At 37.5% G+C, this 20,333-nt stretch overlaps 1 protein-coding gene across 2 annotated transcripts in view; it reads right to left on the bottom strand.

Annotated features, from left to right (window-relative positions):
• CUL3 (cullin 3) overlaps nt 1-14,266 on the bottom strand; it is a 103,136-nt gene extending 88,870 nt beyond the window's left edge. Inside the window, exon 1 of one of the 2 annotated variants that reach the window (XM_001365391.3) lies at nt 13,654-14,266. In XM_001365391.3, coding sequence (XP_001365428.1) covers nt 13,654-13,719 — 66 coding nt within the window. In that variant the 5' untranslated portion in view covers nt 13,720-14,266. Of the gene's footprint in view, nt 1-13,013; nt 13,038-13,653 lie in introns of those variants that run through there. The other variant, XM_056807380.1, reaches the window with a different exon arrangement.
• Nucleotides 14,267-20,333: the final 6,067 nt, after the last annotated feature.

Here is a 20,333-nt window from a genome sequence, read left to right as displayed (position 1 = left end):
CCAAGCAATTCAAAATTGACAGAAAAAAAGCTAGAGCAAATTTAAAAAACTGTGAATGATACTTAAAGTCAACTATTAAATCTCAAATTAGTTGGGTAAAGAACTCCAAAAAATGACAACGTTTTAATTAGTGACAAAATTACAAATATTCCAGGGGTTTCTCACTAGACAGCAAGTTCCTTAACAGTAGGGGGGTATCACACACGCATAGTAAGCATTTAAATATGTTAAAAGAATGAAATACAGTGTGTAGAGAGGTTTCTGGGATAGCAATTGGATATCACCAAATCTTTGCTCCTTTCCCCCTTTTAATCTAGCAAATAACATCATACCCATCTGGAATACTATCACATATCCTCAAAGTTTAGAAAAAACTATACTGTCATGTATTTCACTCTAAAGGACAGATAAGAGAGCCTCACTCAAGTCAAATCTGTGGATTTACTCATTCTGGTTTTCTTATTTTTCCTGGCAATCTTTCACTTATATTAAACTACAGGTGGAGGGATAAGAAGAGAAGAAAAAATGAGAAATCTGATTTAGAGGAAAATATATCAATAAAGAAACAGGGAAATATGGTCACATCGTCTGTGTCAATAGTTCCTGAGGATATCAGAGCACGATAAAACTGTTACTGATTTTTCTACCTGAATCATCTATAAAATGTTCATTAAGGACTTCTCCATTAGTGGCAATACAATGATCCTGAACAAGAAAGAACACCACTATATCCACATTCAGAGGAAAAACTGAGGGAGTAGAAACAAGGAAGAAAAATAACTGCTTGATTACATGGGCTGAGGGGATATGATTGGGGATGTAGAATCTAAATTAACATCCTAGTGCAAACATCAACAACATGGAAATAGATTCTGATCAAGGTCACATGTAATACCCAGTGGAATTACAGATAAGCTATGGGAAGGGCAGGGGGAGAGGAGGGAAAGAATATGATTTTTGTAACCAAGGAATAATGTTTGAAATTGACTAAATAAAAATTAAAAAATAGAGAAAAAAAGTTCATTAAGTTTATCACAGAGGCAGTCACTAATTTATGAGTGAGTCAAATTTATAGGTATTAAGTCTTTTGTAATTTGAAACATTCTCTGATAAAAACAATGTTATAAATGTTCCCATATCAATCCATAAATGTACTTAACTCATAATGAAGCAGAACTATAGTACTAAAAAGATTTTTGGACACAATGAGTTAAAACTGGCAATGCAAGCCATCCAATCCCTCCTGCAAGTATATTCACCCCAGCTCTTAGAACAGTGCCTGACATTTAGCCTCCCACTGAGAATAACAAGATAGCAAGAATTGAAGGGAGGGTCCTTTATGGAAGGTGAGAGTAGGAAAAGAATGTGGGTTTAGTGGGACTCCACTTTTGTCCATTCTTCAGGGGGCTTTGTGTGTGTGCCAGAAATTGCCAATACTGTTTAAGTCAGAGAAGTTCATATGCCTTAGAAAGACTTCCATAAAAAAGGCAAAAAGTTTAAAAAAATTTTAAGAAAGCACTTAAGACAAGTTTCATTAATTAGAAAATTGACTTATGTGTACCTTTATCTGACTAATATCAAAGTAAAGTGCCACCAATAAGTACTAGTTTTTTATCAAGTCAATCATATTACAGGCTCATAACAGAAAAGCAAAAGGATTATACAGTCTGCAATACTCTTATTTCAGAAATGTACTTGTTTTTTGATGTTATAAATAAATACAATGCTTATTATCTGCTATTTCAATCCAACAGTTACATCAAAATAATTATGATTTTAGGGTCTCTTTTAATCACTTTTCTATGTCTAACACTATAATCAAAGATTCCATTGAGGTAAGTATATTTATTAGACCAACATTCTGAAACAGTAACTAGCTAGTCTTATTTGCATACATGCAACTGGAGATTTATTTACATTTTCTCAAATTGCTATTACCTAGACACCAGTGAAAAGATCCTATTTTTTAAAAAAGTATTTTTATTTCCAACACTCATCTGGATTTTAGGATGGGTAGACACAAAATAGAGGTGCTAAACTCAGAAAGAAAGTGATAGAGAATATGCTTTAGAGAAAAGTTCACTTTATGATTAAGTATAAAACTCACTCAATACAAATGTGAAAGTAGAATCAATGTTAGTCAAAGATAATTATACTTGTTTTCTGTGAAACTTTGGTTCTGATATTAAAAGGTCTTTTAACATGAAAAACCAACTCCAAAATTAGACAAATAGCAAACCAACACCCCACTATCTCGCTCACAAACGAAGGGGGGAACGGGGATGAGCTGGTATTAAATAATTGAATTTTAAAATATTTAATTCTCTGAAAGAGCTTTGGGAGGGAGCAATTGGTTGGTCCTCTCTGCTCAAAAATTATCCAAATGTTATAATAAGCATTCATTAAGCATTTATGGTAGGTATAAGGATAAAAAGACCATTAATGAAACTTCTTGATCTCAAAGCACTTACTGACATGCATATATTTCAATGAATGAGTCAGGAGCATTATTTATTTGTTGGCATTTATTTACGTGGCAACACGAACTTTTGGATATATTTTCAGAATATACCATATAAGCAAGAGAATACTCTGCCAGCTGAGAAAGGTCTAACAGATTAGCATATCTACAGGGCATCTTGCCATACAACTCTAATATATATTGCCAATGAGAATATAAAATGTGTAAAATCATAGAAATAACTTTTTCAGTCCTTTATGTTTTCAACATTCTTAATGTACAAGGGTATATATTTCTGAGACATAACTGGAAAGAAATTTGATTAAAAATATAGCACTTGTAATAATACACATATAACCCAGAAAAAAAAAACCCACCCTCCTAACCTATATATTGCTTCTCAACCCATTCTCTCTACTCAGTCTTATTAGCTCAAAAGCCCACATCTTAGATTGGCAAGGTCTCCAAGCTGGTCTCCTTGCCTCAAATCCATTTCCCACACTGCTACCAAAATGATTTTCAACTCCTCTACTCAATAGACTCTAGGAGCTCCTTATTATCTCCAGGATAAAATATAACCTCCTCCTTAGTTGTTTTTTTTTTTAACCCTTACCTTCTGCCTTGGCAGAAGAGTGATAAGGGCTAAGCAATGGGGGGTGGGGATGGGGGGGGTTAAGTGACTTGCCCAGGGTCACACAATTAGGAAGTGTCTGAGGTCACATTTGAACCTAGGACCTCCCATCTCTAGGCCTGCCTCTCACCACCCAGCTGCCCCCCCCAATTAGTTTTTAAAGTTCTTTACAACCTGTCACCAACATATTTCCAATCTTCTTATAAATTACATCCCTACTTATAATCTACAATTCCCCAACTCCTCAACTGCGGTTGCCTTCTCCCTCTATTATACTGTATTTATTTGTTGTCTTCTAGCAATTAGGATTATTTCACTCTGTAGTCTTATTCCCAATGGCTTGAATAGTTCCTAGAACACAGAAATCATTGGATAAATGCTTACTGACAATTGCCTTCAAGAATTATTCATTATAAAGAATATTTATTTTCTCTTTACAATAAATTTGACAAAAGTAGAAAAAAAATTTACTCCCTTATCTCTGGAAAAGAGGCAGCAGGACATAGTGGATAAATTGATCTTTGAAGAAACCTGTACTCAAATCCCATTTCAGATTTATCCTGGCAGTGTGACTCTAGACAAGTCATCCCTTCTCTCAATGACCCTAGAAAAGCTCTAAATTGCAAGTTTTCATTAGTTGAGGAAGTCTTCTTACAAGTTTCTAAACCAATAAAATCATAGATCTAGTCTTTAGAAAGAAAAACTCTAAAATTAACTCATACTTACCAATAATAGGCCTAGAAACATAGATTTAAAGTAAAATATGTTACAACTAAGGTGGAAGTCAACATTAACTATAAGCTATTTTTAAAAATGCAACTTTTATGAGTTCAATCATAGTAACTGGAAATTGATTGTGTTGCCTATTCTAGTATATACCCAACTGGACAGGTAAAAATGCTTTAATTTGCATTCTGAAGCACCATTCCAAGCAATGCTAGTTTAAAGTAGTTATTTTCTTAAGTAGGTTCCTTGAATTTTTCCTTTTTCAAAAGTGTAAAAATGTGATGTTACACAATTTCTATAAAGTGGAAAGAGTCCTAGACTTGGAGACCAAGCTTGGAAATTTGGCCTTAACACAAGTTGTCGGACCATCCACAAATCACATTACATTTACTGAGTCTTAGTTTTTTATATATGTTAAAATAGAGATAACAATAAATGCAACACAGGGTTGCTGTGGAAAGGATTTTGTAAATTTTTAAGTCCTATAAACACAACCAATGCAGCTAAGATTAGAAGGGAGAACAGTTAATTAGGGGCATAGGAGAGATGCACAGCAAATTTTTCTGTTAATGGTCTCGTTTCCAAGATAGATGAAAAGTTTATTCAAATTTATAAGAAGAAACGGATCTTCAATCAATAATAGTTAAAGATTATAAATTTGTATTTCTTTATGGGGAGCCAATATTCAAGCCCTCATTGACCAAATGAAGAAATGCTTCAAATAAGTAATAATTAAAATAATTCTGAGGTTCTGCCTCACACACATCAGATTAGCAAAATTGAGGAAAAGTATATAAGTTGGAGTAGCTATGGAAAACAGGCACATCAATAAGGCATTGTTAGTAAAGCTATGTTAGTTCAGCAATTTTGGAAAGTGACTAGAACTGTGTTTAAAAAGTTAAACTGTTTATAATTCTTTGACCATTAGTAGGCCTATACCATAAGGAGATCAAAGCAAGAGGGTTCTCCTAGGTGGCTCAGAGAGTCAGAACTAGAAACAGAGGTCCTGGGTTCAAATTTGCATGCAAGACACTTCCTAGCTACAGGACCCTGGGCAAATCACTTAACTCTCACTGCCTAACCCTAACAAATACACAATATTAAAGATGGAAAATAAGGGTTTAAAACCTAGATCAAAGCAAGAGGAAAAAAGACCCATATGTATAAAAGTATTTATAACAGCCCCCCCCCCCCCTTTGTGGTGGTAAAGAACTAGAAACAAAAAGGGAAAAGGATAGCACACTAATACATTGCTGATGGAACTCTGAAATAGTGCAATCATTTTGGAAAGCAATTTGGAATTATGCAAATAAAGTGACTAAAAATATATTTACCCTTTGAACCATAGACTATATATTAAGTTCTTATACTCCAAGAAAAACACAGATTAGAAGAAAGTACCCATGTACACCAAAATATTTATAGAAACAAAAGGAGTACTCCTCTGGGAGATAGCTAAACAAATTTTGGGGAATTAATGTAATAGCATTGTGCTTTAAAAATTGTTGAAAAGAAACCTGAAAACATATAAATTAATGCAGTGAAGTGAACAGAATTGGGGGAGGGGAGGACTCTGAAAAACCCTGATTCCAGGGGATAGATGAAGAATGCTACCAAAACCTTGGGACTAAAGAAGAGCCTGACTAAAAATGCAGAATGAGACATTTCTGGACATGACCAATTTGGTAATTTGTTTTGCTTGACTACACATATTTATAACAAAGGTTTTTCTTTTTTCTTTTGGGATGGGAGAAAGACAAATAAATGCTTATTAATTGGAAAAATTTAAATAAGTGCTATGTAAATGTTTATCTTGAAAATTACCTTTTAACATAATGGCTAAGATTTTTAACTCAATAAGGAAAAGAGAAGATACAATGGACAATTTTGATTTATATAAAATTGAAAAGCTTTCATACAAAAAAGTGTAATTAGAATCAGGGAAGAAATGGTTACTAATGAAAAAAAATCTTTGTAGCTCATTTTTTTAATAAGTCTGATATTAAAGATATGTATATAAAAATTATATGCATACATAAAAGCAATTTCCCAAAGGAATATCCTCCCCACAAATATCCCAAAGCTATAAAGGCAATCTTCAAAAGGAATGGAATCTACCAACAATCTTCTGAAAAAACTTCCAAATTATTAAAAAGAAAGATGCAAACTAGGGGGCAGCTGGGTAGCTCAGTGGATTGAGAGCCAGGCCTAGAGATGGGAGGTCCTAGGTTCAAATCTGGCCTCAGACACTTCCTAGCTGTGTGACCCTGGGCAAGTCACCTGACCCCCATTGCCTAGCCCTTACCACTCTTATGCCTTGAAGCCAATATACAGTATTGACTCCAAGACGGAAGGTAAGGGTTTATTTAAAAAAAAAGAAAGAAAGAAAGATGCAAACTAAATAATTCTGAAGTTCTACCTCACACTCAAAGATGACAAGGTTAATTGTTGTAGGAAGACTGGCTGGCACACTAATGTACTGGTGATGTGGAGTACTGTATTAGACTAAGTATCATAGAAAGTAATTTGGTGTATACTGAAGATGCTTACCTCTGCCCTTTAACCTAGCAAGACCACTTGATAGACATAAATTTCACCAAATATAAATAGTTATAACTGCTTTGTTGTTATAGCAAAGAATTGGAAATTCTTTGTGGTTACCTATCAATTGGGGAATATCTGATCAAGTTGTGGTGTCTAAATATAATGGAATATTGTTGCAGAGGGAAATGAGCAAAACCAGAATAATAAAATGACCACAATGATAATACAACTTGAAAAGACTACAGATATGACTTAAATCTGATGATAAAGCATGACACTCTCTTTCTTAGCAGAAAGTTGATGAACTAGAGGTGCAGAATGATACAGACATTTTTGGACAAACCTAATATGTTGATTTGTTTTGAATTACATTTGTTTAAAGTGATAGCTTATTTAAAATATGCTTAAAAACTAGCAAATTGCACATAAGAGTTCAAATCTTTATATATAATTTGTGAGGGTCTTTTTTAAATGTATAAATGAGTGTATTTGTTCTCAAGTTCATAATTAAAAAAAAAATTTTTTTAAGTTTTTATAATGGTATATCCTTTCTACGGTTCCTTTTCTGCTCCAAAATTATGACTAAGATAAACTTCTCAGGAAGAAAATTAAAGTTAAAATTCTTTCCCACAAGTCCATGTTAACTACCCCTTAAAACTAGTGCCTTTGAATCTATACTGATACAAAACTAATATGTATTTTATTTTACATGGAAGTTAAGAGTTCAAATGTTTCCTAACATTCACTGATTCACTACCTCTCCACTGACTTACCTACATAAGCAGAACCATTGTGGTTTTTAAAAGATTGGGTAACTGATTACTTTGGGTTGCAATATTAGGTGACATCTTAATTTTAAAGGTTCTAGAGTTGAAGAGAGAATGATCCCTGTCCATGAAGTAGTCATAATGTAGGGAAGTGGGTGAAACAATTAGTAAACAGTATAATATATAAGACTAGAAATTAATATCACTGATTTTTTTTAAAACAAATGTTCGTGAATTTTAAGATCCAAATAAGTACTATTTCCAAAGTAATATACACTTATTCAAATGATGGCAGCAAGGCCATTTCTGGAACTTCTCTTTGGAGAAAACTTTCAACATCTAAAGTATTCTTTTAAATATGTTAAAAAGATGTCAAATCTTCATTGAGACGATTTCTTGATGTGGCTTTTGTAAATAAGCACCAAGAACAATTTCAAAGAAAGTTCTAAAACTACTGTGGTTAAGTCTATAATTAAAGTTTTCATTAGGTAATTTTTTAACTGACTGTTAAAACTGCCTTTTTGTACAAGAGATGTCTCTTATCCATTAACAATATTGACAGTATGGTTTAAGAAAGAGAATTAAGGAGTGAGCAGATCTGGGTCTCAATCTCATTTCTGAAACTAGTTATATGACTATTAGCAAGTTACTGAATATTTCTGAGTTTCATCAAAGTTTCCTCACCTGTAAAATGAGAATAATACACTACTTTTACTTCATGGAATTGCTGTGAATAAAGTCTTTGTAAATTTTTAGGCTGTATAAATGTGAATTATGATTACTAGTTCATCTTACACTTAAATTTTATCTGATTTTTTACAGGCAGTTATACAATTTCAAAAGTTGTATTTAGAAGACTTAAAAAAAATTAAAAGGTGGATGATCTCTATATGATATATTTCATAGAGGTGATTGATGTTCAGAACAGGTGGTATGAGTTGTTCTTTCAGGAATCTTCTAACTCATAACTTATACAATATGGGGGTGTGAAAAATTGAACAAAATTTTATTTTTCCAAAATTATAAAATGGACTTGAATATTATCTTAGTAGCAAAGAGTTCAAATAGATTTTTTTTTTGAAAGAAAAATGTTACTTTCAATAATTTTAATGTAGGGAAAATTACAGAATCTGAACTAGCATCTTACAGTCTTACTTACTAAAGAGGCTTTTATGTATATTATTATAGAGCATGGAATCTATGGTACAATGTGTTACTGAAGTACCCAATTTTCATGAAATAGATCTATTGAGTTGAATTACTGATACTAATGATCTATTATCCAGGTACTTCTTGATGGCAACCAAAGAAAATTGATGTACATTTTTATGGATAGCTATTCTATATCTCATTTCTTTGTCAACAAATAAAGCCAGAGTGGTCTAAATAATACCCAATATAGAAATCTAATTTTAAAATTTTATCTAGAGTAAGACAGTCTAAGTAAAATTCCAAAGTTTAAAAGAATTAGAGCTGATTAAAAAAGCTATGGTTAGTTTAAAAAAGTTTATCTAGTTGATTCCCATTTATAAACATCATATATTAACTTGCATTAGAAGTACCTAATTCTCTCTCACAGTCCATATTGCTAACTGCTACAGTTGTTACTTTAAAGAAATTTTGCTTCAAGGACAGCTGAACTGTTTCTCTACATCTGAGGGGAACCAAAGAAGCTGAAAAGTTGGTGAGCAGGTGAGGCTCATCTCAAACTCATCACTTAAAAAAAAAAACCCAAACCCTTGAATCAATACTGCATAAGACAGAAGAATGCTAAGGGCTAGGCAATGGAGGTTAAGTGACTTGTACAGTGCCACATAGCTAGATAATGTCTGATACCAAATTCAAACCCAGGACCAGCACTCTATCCACTGAGTCACCTCGCTGTATCCCCTGCTTGAAGTTTATTTCTTTTGCCATTTCTAGGCCTTTAGAGCTTTAGCTTCTAAAGAAGAATATATACTTCCCTCATATAAAGTTATAGGCACAATATTGACTAATTTTAAGCCTGAAAAGATGAACTCAAATCAAAGGACTTTCTCTATTTGGACGTGTCTAGGAAATGACTAATACCTAGCATAATATTCAAAGGCCCTAAATATATAATGGTTGGCCTTAACATAAAGAGGACCCTAAATTATTATCACCCTCTTGCAGGCTTCCTAGCCCCAAACCTAGACAACTTGAAGACAAGAAAATATTCTTTTATCTGTCCTCCAATGTTACATTTATTCATCAAGCATCATGTAAACAGCCTGGGTAATATCATCCCAGGGATCTATCCCCTAAGGAAAGGTTGGTAGACACTAAACAATAAGTAGTTACCAGACAAACTGTCTCAAAGACAGATCCTACATATGGGAAAAGCTTAACAAGGATCTCAAAAGGGTTCAGTGGAGGGAAACAGAAATTGGAAAAGGAAGTACTATAAAAACACTTTTAGCAGTGTTCTGGTTCTTCAAACTACTATAGTTACATGCCTATACAGAAAGAACAACTAACTATATACAAAAGGCCTCCTGGGATTTTTAATAAGAACAAAAAGAAAAAAAGGTTTACAAAATACTTTGCACAAGATATGAAGTTAGCAAACACCTTACTCAAATTAGAGTTCACAAACTAGAATTTTCAAAAACCTTAATTTCTGTAAATAATTATAGATTTGGAAATAGCTTTATTATTTTTTCATCTTAGGGAAAAGCAATTTTTGGCAATTTAATAGCTGTTTAAAAATTCAAGTAGTATCCAGCTGAGGCAACAGTAATTTTTGGAGTCATGTTCTGAATGCTGAAAAAGTCATATTTAATATGTCAAGAATCTGTAATCTGTGTGTTCCCTCCTCCAACAAAGATTATTACAACTCCTCTATAATTCTGTAGATATAGCCTTCAAAAGCTACTATAGGAAAAAAAAAATAATAATCATCATCATCATCCGGAGACTAACCTGGAGATGAGCTTCCAAACTCAGCTAAGTTGATCCTCAGAAAAGACCAATGAGTCTCTAGGCCCATTAGCCTTTCTGGCCTGACAGGATATGTCATAGTTTGTGCTTTCTATTGGCACAACCTTTAAAAATCCTAGGTCACCACCATGACATAATGAAACATCAGCTCTTGGTGCAGAGCACATTTATATATGCTAATTAGTAGAAAAGAACCAGGTTTTACTTTACTAATGACGTTGTGAAAATCCATTCAGATTACTTTTGAAAATTCTAGCATAAAATAGTCTGAATTTGTAATTAAGTAGCTAAATATCAGACATGTCACACAAAAAAAATTAAAAACTGTGGGGGGAAAAAACTTTTATCAATCTTTTTACATTTGAATTATCTAGGAGTAGGGCAGTTAGTAATCTGGAGTGAAAGTCTGAGGCCTTAAAGCCCCAATGAATGCAGTCAAACTTGAAAGTGACAGATTTAATAAGACCATACACATTTTCTCTGTAGGAAATTCTGTTCAATTACTACTTCTGAGCAGTGACTCCCAACTATAGGCTGTTCAGGTAGTAAAAGCTGCTAACTAGAGGAAAAAGAAAAACACAAGAGCTTTTGAACTTTTTATACCAGAAGATGAGTAAGCCATCAATGAACTTCATTACAATGGAGGTATTTATCTTTAATTGTGTTGCCACAGGTGCCACATTGACATGGGACTTAAGAACTAGATATTGGTAAGGAAAAAAAATTAGGTATTTTACATTATCTTGAATTACAAGTAATTAGGCATGGGTATTCAATATTTCTGAAAAATAATTGTGATATACTTGAACTCTGGGGGCTCCCTATAACCAGAAGGATAAAATATAAACCCCTCTCCTTCCACAACTTAGTTCCATCTGCCCTTTTACAGCTCATTTTACATTACTCTCCTTAAAGTATGCTACAGTTCAACCAAACCAGCCTTTTTTACTGTTCCATCACACAAGGCACCCCATTTTCTATCTCTAAACCTTTGCAGTGGCAGGCATTCATATCAGGGGCATGATCCCTCTTCAATCCTCACTCTCAGACTCCCTTAGCTTCCCCTTCAAGGCTCAGCTTAAGGGCCAATTTCTACATGAAGCTTTTGCTGATCCCCAAATTAAATTTAACACCTCTCCATGGTCCATTAAAACATCCAATTTGTATACTTATAATGTAAATGTTGTCTCCTCTAGCTAGATGGTAAACTCCTTGAGAGTAAGAATTTGTTTCATTTTTTTCTTTGCATTCCCATGATCTAGTAAAGAGCAGACAATAAAAAGGAGAGTCTTTACTAAGTATGTAACCATGATGCTACTCTAACTTTTGTTTCAAGCAACAAGGTAAAAATCTTGCTAATTACCTAAGTTCTTGCCAATTACCTCTTCAGTTAATACAACAGCTGAAATTTATTGGGGAAAAGGGAAACTAAAACCAAGGAGTAGGTTAAAGATTTAGTGTTGTCAAAGGTACACAAAGGCAAAAAGGAAGTAGGAAGATAAACCTAAAGTTTTTCCGTAACATAGAATTATCAATAGGAATGCTGCCATATCTTTGTAACAGATTTGAATAACACAAGTAAAATATTTAAAAAGTTGAATATGAAAACTCAAAGTAACAAGGTGAATGCTGGGAAACTGAACCATTTCCTACAAAAATCTGGCATTTTGTAATAATTTTTATATTAAAATTTAAAAGCAAATGATTACCTAAGACAATCCAGAAGTCCTATTTTTAAAAGAAAGGCTGATAAAAGTTTGGAGATGCATTTAAATGCAGCTATTGACTGAATTCAAGATCTCATAAATAGAAATGTTAAGGAAAAGATGCTACTAGATTTCATCAACACCTTATTAAGTAGTTGAAAGGAGAGTAGATATTTAAGATTTCAAAGATCTGAATTAAAATCCCTGCTTTATCATTTGGACCTTGTGAACTTAGGCAAATAACTTTTTATTTTCTGGGCCTTAGTTTCCTCATTTGTAATATAATATTGGACAAAAAGATCTCTAAGCTTCCTTATATCTGCATAATCCATCTGTATAACCATGATCCTATGAATAGTTCATTCTAACGAAGGCTATCATGTTCAAACAACTGTCACGTCAACAAAACTCCTTTTATCCTCAATGAAATAGTTCACTTTCATTGGGAATCACATAACCCTCAGTTTTCTCATCTGTAAAAAGGGGATAATACTCGCCCTCTCTAGCTCACATGACAAAATTACACTTTATAAAGTATTATAAATGCAACCTAATCCACTAAACTTTCCAAACGGTGAACTCGTTTCCCCTCCCCACCAACCAATTTTGAAATTACATATATTGCATTTGAAAAATTCAAGATAGAGGGGTCACAAGTTATCATTCTCCCAACAAAATTATATTAGCTTTGTCTATAAACATTATTAAAAAGGTACCGATAACTTATTAATATCACGTAAACTTATTTCCTAAGAAGTTCAAAATATTTTTAAAAACATTCTCCCTTTCCTTCAGTTATTTTGCATATATGCCTACTCTTTTGAGGGGCAAAATTCTTAACTCCTACTCTTCTGGAGTTTTGTTTATAAAAACTTGTTACTATAGTTTTGTGTTCAGAAAAATTTCTGCCTGGCCAAATACCTGTTAATATCATCCTCACATAAGCAAATATGTACAGTCTGTTATTACATTTTGTTCGTCACTGCTTCAATCAAGTGTGACCTCGAGCCTACACTACACCCCCCTCCCCCAGGAGTGTGTCAAGCTTTCACGGCAGTGCCCGGTCTTCCACGACGGCCTGGACAGGGTGAAGGAAGTCGCCCCCCTCCCCAACCCCAGCCGCCCTCCTAGGACCCCATGAGGGGAGGGTGAGCAGAGCCAAGTTGAAAATGGCCAGAGTTTGCCAAGTGCTTCGGAAGGAGAGATGCTGCGAATACCTTCAAGGTGCCTGCCGGACAAGGCTCAGCAGGCCCTAAGAAGGACACCTGTCACAGAGCCTGGCCAGCTTGGCCGGCCCCAGAGCTCCTTCCGTGGGAGCCGAGACCGTTCCCTTGGTCGTTCCGGGCGCCGGGCAGCCTCTTTAGGACTTTCTGAGAAGCGAAGAATTCTCCCCTTCAAAGTTCCCACTCCCACTGGCACACACGCACGCACGCACACACGCGCCGAGGCTTACAATGAAAAAGCCCCGGGAGCACCCGTCCGAGGGGTGGGGAGCGGCGGGGAGAGGTGGCCGGGCCCCCGGGGCCTGCAGGCGGGGGGCACCCAGGCAAACACACGGGCGCCAGCGGGGCCGCCGCCGCCCGGCTTGGCCGGGGCCCTGAGAAACGGGCTCCACCGGAGAGAGCAGCAGTAGGACCGCCTGGGGCGCCCCCTCCTCGCTGCCCGCCCCCGCGGGGCGCCCCCCGAGCTTCCCCCGTTGCCGGGAAGGTTCCAGCCCCGCGGGCCAAGGGGCGGCGGTGGGGGAGGGGGGAGCGGCCGGCCCTGCGGCCTGTTGGGGGGAGTTCAGCCCGGGGCCTCGAGTGCGTCTCTCGGCCGGGCCCCCGGCCCCTCGGCCCCGGGCGCGGAGGAGAGACTCACCGGAAAGGCCCGGATCCGCATCTTGGTGTCCTTCCGGCTGCCTGTCCCTTTGCTCAGGTTCGACATGGTTCTCCTCCTCCTCCCCTGCTCCTCCGCCTCCTCCTCCTCCTGGTGCTGCTCCGACGGTGGCGGCTTCAGGTCGCGCTCTGGGGCGCCCAGGTCACATCGAAGGCGGCCGGGCTGGAGAGGCCGGCGGCTCCCGGGATGAGGCGGCGAACCCCGCGGGCTGGGAAAGGGGGAGGGGGAGGCGGCCGGACCCCCGCGGCCCCGGCTCCGGCCCCGGCCCCGGTTTAGGCGGCTCTGGCTCCGGCTCCGGCCCCGGCCCGGGCCCCGGCCCCGGCGGCTGCGGCTGCGGCTCGGCCTTCCCTCGGGGGCTGCGCTGGCGCGGCGGCTCCGCGGGGCTCCCCCTCCCCCCGGGCCCGTCACTCGCGGCTGGGCTCCCTCTATCGCGCTCCTCCGCGATGGCGGCGGCGGCGGCGACGGACAAACATCTCACTGCGCAGGCCGAACCTCCTCCTCCTCCTCCTTCTCCTCCTCCGCCTCAGCGAGACAAGATCCGGCCCAGAGGGTGGAGGGGGGAGGGAGGGAGGGAGGAGAGCCAGAGAGTAAGAGAGATTGGGGGAAGGGGGGTAGGGGGTGGGACGGGAGGGGGAAGCGGCCGCAGCGTGGAGGGGAGGGGGGAAGAGGGAACGCTCGTCTCGCGAGAGTGGCCCGAGGCTGGTGAGGGGCGGCCGAGGCGGACAGAGCGGGTGGGGACGACCCAAGGGAGGAGGAGGGATGGGGGGGCGGGGGGAGTCGGGGGAAATGGGAGGAGCCGACGGGGCGGGGCAGGAAAGGGGAGGGGCTGAGGGCGGGGAGCGGAAAGCTACGTCTTCGAAACTGGAGAGTCCGAGACCAGGTTCGGGGCGGCGGTGGCTTCTGATTGGTGGAGAGCAGAACGAGGTCTTAGTCACGTGGCGGTGGGAGTAGTAGCGGTGGTAGTGGAGAGGCGTGAGGTCCTCTGCAATGGGCTCTTTTGGGGAGATCCTATCCTTGGGCTGGGAGGGAGTGTCCCTGCATCTAGAGCTGTTGTTCTAGGACGAATAGGAACCGGATGGGCGAGTGGGTGGGAGACTGGAGGAGGAAGGAGTTTTTCTGGAAGGAGGTACCTGCTCTGCTGTCTGCTTGGAGGAGGTTGGGTGACTGGGGGCTTTTCAGGATGAGATAGGCAGATGAGCCTCCTTTGGCCTCAGGAAGCTACAGGGCAGTCCCCAGGCTGCAGGCCGCACAGTGGAAGTGTGCTAGGTCCTCAACCTTGTTTTTAAAGACCCATGACCAAAAATAAAATGTTTTCAGTTGCTATGGCAATGAAATCTTGTCAATTCCCTAAATTATGTATAAATTACTCAGACCTGGGAACTTCAAGTTTAAACAATTTGGATTCCGTTCAGTTCACAGTTACTAATTTTAAAAATTAAAATATTAAGCTATTTATCTTTAGTTAGCTCTTTAGGTTTTGAACTTTTTCTTTGTTTTTGGCATCTCATTCAGCTGTCCCACAAGGTTTGACTCATTGGTTTTACTTTCCAATTATAATCAATTTTACTTCCTGATTTTGCTTACTTGCCTAACTGCTCTCATGTTTTCGATGAGCACTACAAAGGGAATATTTAAGGCCCCAGTGAAGTTCACAATTTGCTCACAGAAAACCTACCAATATTTTCTGCAGTATGTTCCCAACTTGATTGAGAACATTGTCTGGTTCCTTTTTAGATCAGACCTATTTAGTGAGCTCAGATATTTTTTTAAGAGATTGAAGTTGCCTTAAGTTAATTAATTCATTGAGTAACTAACTACTGGGTGTTGTACTTTCAACCCTTCCTTAGTTGACTAGTCTACAGTCACATTGCAATAATTTTCTTCTTTTTTATTATTGTTTTTGTTGTTCTTTGCTAATCAAAACATAGACTTGAGAAATGAGGATGTTGCTTGAGGCAAAACTTGTGTGTAACTACTGAGGCTAAAAATAGGTCATTTGAGAATTGGGACAATGAGGTATGATTGGGAGGGGTGCCATGTGGTCTCATATGGTAGGAATCCAAGGAAGAAACTGATCATTCTTGGCTAATTAAGTCTACCCTTATATACTTATTAGATTATGGTAACAATCAATGTTTTGCTATTGATTGTACTATGTATCTTCAAGAACACACTCCATGTTTCTTTGTTATGCTTTTAGATCATTACCCAAAGTTCCTCTTCAGCTACCAGTTTGCCTTGCATTGTTATTAAAAATTTTCATTCAAATCCAAATTTTAAAAATTGAGCCCTACTTTAAATGTATTAAAAGGATCTCACTATCTAAAGGAAGTATAAAGGAATCCTTTAGTAAAATGAAGTCACTTTCTAATCTATTTGTTTTATAAATTCAGATTTTCATATTTTCTTTCTGCTGAAACTGAGGACAGTTATATTTCAAAAGATCTACTGTTGATAGATCTAGAAAACCAAAACAGCTTCTCCTAATGGGATAGTTTGATCTTTCTTTCATAGGGAAATCTTTAACCTTTTTTGCTTCTTGGTTCTTGGCTTTTGGGTGATAAGAACTATCTTTGGTACAATTTATATAAGAAGTCTGAATCTGAAAGCTTTTTCTTCTATAGAAAAGTAGTACATCATTATCAAGTAATATACCAAAAATGCTTTCTTGTCTTCATACTTCCTCGTAATCCCCAACTGTCCTCCGACCTGTCTATAAAAAGCTTGTGGGTACTGCCTTTTCTAGGTGTAGATTCCTAACCTAGCAGAGAAAGAAGGGCAAAGAGAGAGAGTAGCTGCCAAAATTCCACATGCACACCAGCCTGCTCATCCTGAACATGTACTGACATAGGGAAAATGACAGGCTCATTTGCCAACATGTCGTTGTGGGGGACACAGGCTGAATGTGCTAAGTTCCCTGGCTACTTCATCTCCTTTGAATGTGCAATCTAGAATTGAAAAAAAGCTATTAAGAAGAAAAGATCTTTGTTCAGATATGTCTGTTAAATGACAGAGAGAGGAATCTACTGAACTTGAAGATGATTAATTAGTATTCTAAGCCATCTTAAAAATTACTTGACCAATATATCTAATTTGATGGGACAGACACTGGTCCTTGTAAGATGACAGAAAAATTTACAATTAACCAAAATGAATTGACTTTTAGTACTTGACAGAATCAGGTATAAATGCTAATACCAAAACTTCAACCTCAAAACCTCATTTTCATTATCAGGAAAATATGGATCATTCTAGGTATATTAAGCACTTTGCCTGATCATTGTGAGGAAAGGGAATTGTAAGGGTCTATAGAAATTTGAATAATCAACTGACAGATGAGAAACCAGCAGCCCTCAAGCCTAGAGCCCAGGATACTTGTCTCTGCATCAGAATACTTTCCATCCTTCTTTCTTGATTACTTCTGTAGCCATTACTAATAATTGCTAACATTTATATAGAGACAGCTTTAAAATTTGCAAAGCTCCCCAGAATGTAGGTGCTATTTTTATCCCCACATTATACAGCTGAAGAAATTGAAGGAGAGGTTCAGTGACCTGCCCAGGGTCACATAGCTTCGAAGTCTCTGCCATCAAATAATGAGCCAAGACCTTCCTGATCCATTGCTCTATTCACTGTGCCACCAGCTGGTTTTGCATGAACAAAAATCAGTGCAGCTAGACTTAAGAAAAGAAGCCTGAGTTGGGGTAGGGAGGAGCTGCTGCCTTGAAGTCTGATATCCAAGATTTATAACAAATCAACATAGATATGGAAGACAAGGAATCATTCCCTAATAAATAAGTAGTCAAAAGATATGAACAAATTGACTTCCAGAGAAGTAATGCAAATAAGGTGCAGTGGAAAGAATGTTAGATTTGGAGTCTGAAGCCTTGGGACATATCCCAGGTCTTTTAAGTACTGCACATGTGACCAAATCATTACACTTTCTGGCCTTCAGCTTTCTCATCTCTAAAATAAGAGATCTGAACTAGGTTACCTCTCAGGTCCCTCAGCTCTTAAGTCTAGGAAACTGACATCATCAACAATATGAAGAAATACAAATTTAAAAATTTCTAGTTATACTTCACACACAAAGTGGCAAAGATGTTAAAAGAAGTAAAAAGTCATTGATGGGAGGCCATGAGAATACAGGTACACCAAAATATTTTTTTCTTTTAAAAATATTTCACTTGGGAGCATCTGGATAGCTCAGTGGATTGAGAGCCAGGCCTAGAAGTTCAAATGTGGCCTTAGACACTTCCCAGCTGTGTGACCCTGGGCAAGTCACTTAACCCCCATTGCCTAGCCCTTAATGATCTTCTGCCTTGGAACCAATATTGGTTCCAAGACAGAAGGTAAGGGTTTAATATATATATATATTTCACTGATGTTTTCTTTTTTGACATCATTATCACTTCTGAATGACTAATGACAAATACTAGTTTGGTAGAGTTGTGGATTGGGTCAACTGTTCGGATCACAATTTGACTAAATTGTTCCACATTTTGATCTATTAATCACTACTGGGCATACATGATGTACACACACATATATGTGTTCTGTATGTGTGTGTATATATAATCTAAAGAAGACAAAAAAGAAGAAAAAGCCCCACATATACCTAAATATTCAGAGCAGCATTTATTCATTACCACCCCAGGCACCTGTAGTTACATGTAATAAAGAGAAGAACTATTACAGATCTAGTATTCTTTTACACATCAACATATTGGTTCTCATAGAATTAGGGTTGAATGGTACCTTAGAGGGAGATGATCTAGTGTAACCCTTTCATTTTACAGATAAAACAGCTCCAAATATGAAAAGGCTTGCCCAGGGTTCTATAGGTAAAATTGAATTCAGCTCCTCTGGCTCTGAAATAATTATTAGCAACATTTTGTAGAGCAAATGAGAGAACTTATATCTATATTCTGAGTTGTTAAAATATGTAAATGTATTAGGAAATAATAGGTGGGGGGGCGGGGAATTAGAAGTATTCAATCTAGTCACATATCTTTAAGATCCTGAAATTAAATAGGAAACCTCCCACTTCCTATTAAACCTTTATGTCATTGATTTGGACAGCTATTTTACTTATGTCACTGAAAGGAAGAAAGTATTAGCATGGGCACAAGGGCATTTTGAACTGAGGAAAAATAAATTTAATTTCTTGGGAAAATAATGTCTTTTCATTTGTTAACTGATTGTAACTAGCCTGTAACATTTATCATTTACTAGGTAGAATAGTCTGGTTAGAAATACTGGTAACCAGGGAAAAAAGAACTGAATGTTGCACATTTCCACAATAAAATGACATTTTATAATCAAAATGTCTAAAAATAAAGCTCTGTTTTTAATATGACATAACAATATACAGTTCCTTTACTCTAACACTCTAAGTTAGATGGTAGTAACTGCTTTGGTGGAGGGAGTTTACTCACCAGGAGTCTGCTACACTGGTGACTTCACCAGCCTGATTAAAAGAAAACAACCTACCACTCACTATGCACCATTCAATAGCTTCTTAATTAAAAATCAGAGGCATTACACAGCTATCATTTTTTTAGTTGCAGTAATGATTCTCTGCATGAAAGGAGACAATTACAAATAGATGCAGCTTTCACTTGTGACAAGTCAAATACATGCTGAAATTTATGACTCCTCAGCTTCCTCTTTGTGGAGTAGGTTAATTTTAGAGCTGAGATGAAGTGTAGTTCCAAGGAACAGTAAAAGTAAATAGTCTAAATTGTATTCCAGGCTCAGGAATTGTATGAATTATAAATACTGCATTCAGCAAATGTAAAATAGCATTATGATTTAGCTTCCTGAATGGGCTATTTGTCTTTGGAACACAATAAAAAGTTGTATCTTCAACTCTAGCACCTTGAAACAGTAAAAATGAAACATTGACTAAAGCTTGAGGACATGGAGGGAAAATAAAAGGGAAAATTAGCTTGATTCTTAATAGGAAAAAAATGATGAGGGCCTTTTCCTATGTCCACATTGATATCAATGTGCTACACACTAATTAAAAGAAATATTTTGATGCTTATCTCACAAAGACATATTGCTCTACTCCTCAAATGCTTGTATAGCTGGCAGTTTAGTGCAGAATCTGATGAAAGGTGCTACACACTTATTTTTTAGAGTCTGAGTCTGTAACAAATTGCCACTTCTGGCCCAGCTGAAATCACCAGCTTAAAACTTCTCTATTTGACCTGCTTAAAAAGCAGATAAAGGCCATTTTGCTTTAAGTATACTAGGAATGGAACTTTTCTACTCCTGGCTGCCTAAATGAGATTTAACAGGAATATTATGTTAGGGGAAAAGACAGTGCTTGTTCATTAGTTTTCCTTTTATATGGCCTGGTGTTGCAGGTTGAGCTGTTTGAGGTATTATCCATTTTTTCTAAGTCACTATCTGCCTCTTCTCTTACAGATGCTATTCATCTCCCTCTTTTTAATTGGGATATTGATTTTAAAAAAATAACTATATTCTTGCATACTACAATCCTAGTTTAAATTATGACCCTATCGTGGGCACATGAATAAATAACTTTATTTGTAATTAGACTTTACTCTTCCTACTAAAAGGAAGAACCTGTTTTAATTTTTAGTTCACACCCTTGTGATCAGTAAATGTCCAACAGCATTTTTTATTGGACA

Source organism: Monodelphis domestica, chromosome 8, assembly GCF_027887165.1.
Source record: "Monodelphis domestica isolate mMonDom1 chromosome 8, mMonDom1.pri, whole genome shotgun sequence".
Taxonomy (NCBI): Eukaryota; Metazoa; Chordata; class Mammalia; order Didelphimorphia; family Didelphidae; genus Monodelphis; species Monodelphis domestica.
This window is presented reverse-complemented; position numbering and strand designations above follow the sequence as displayed.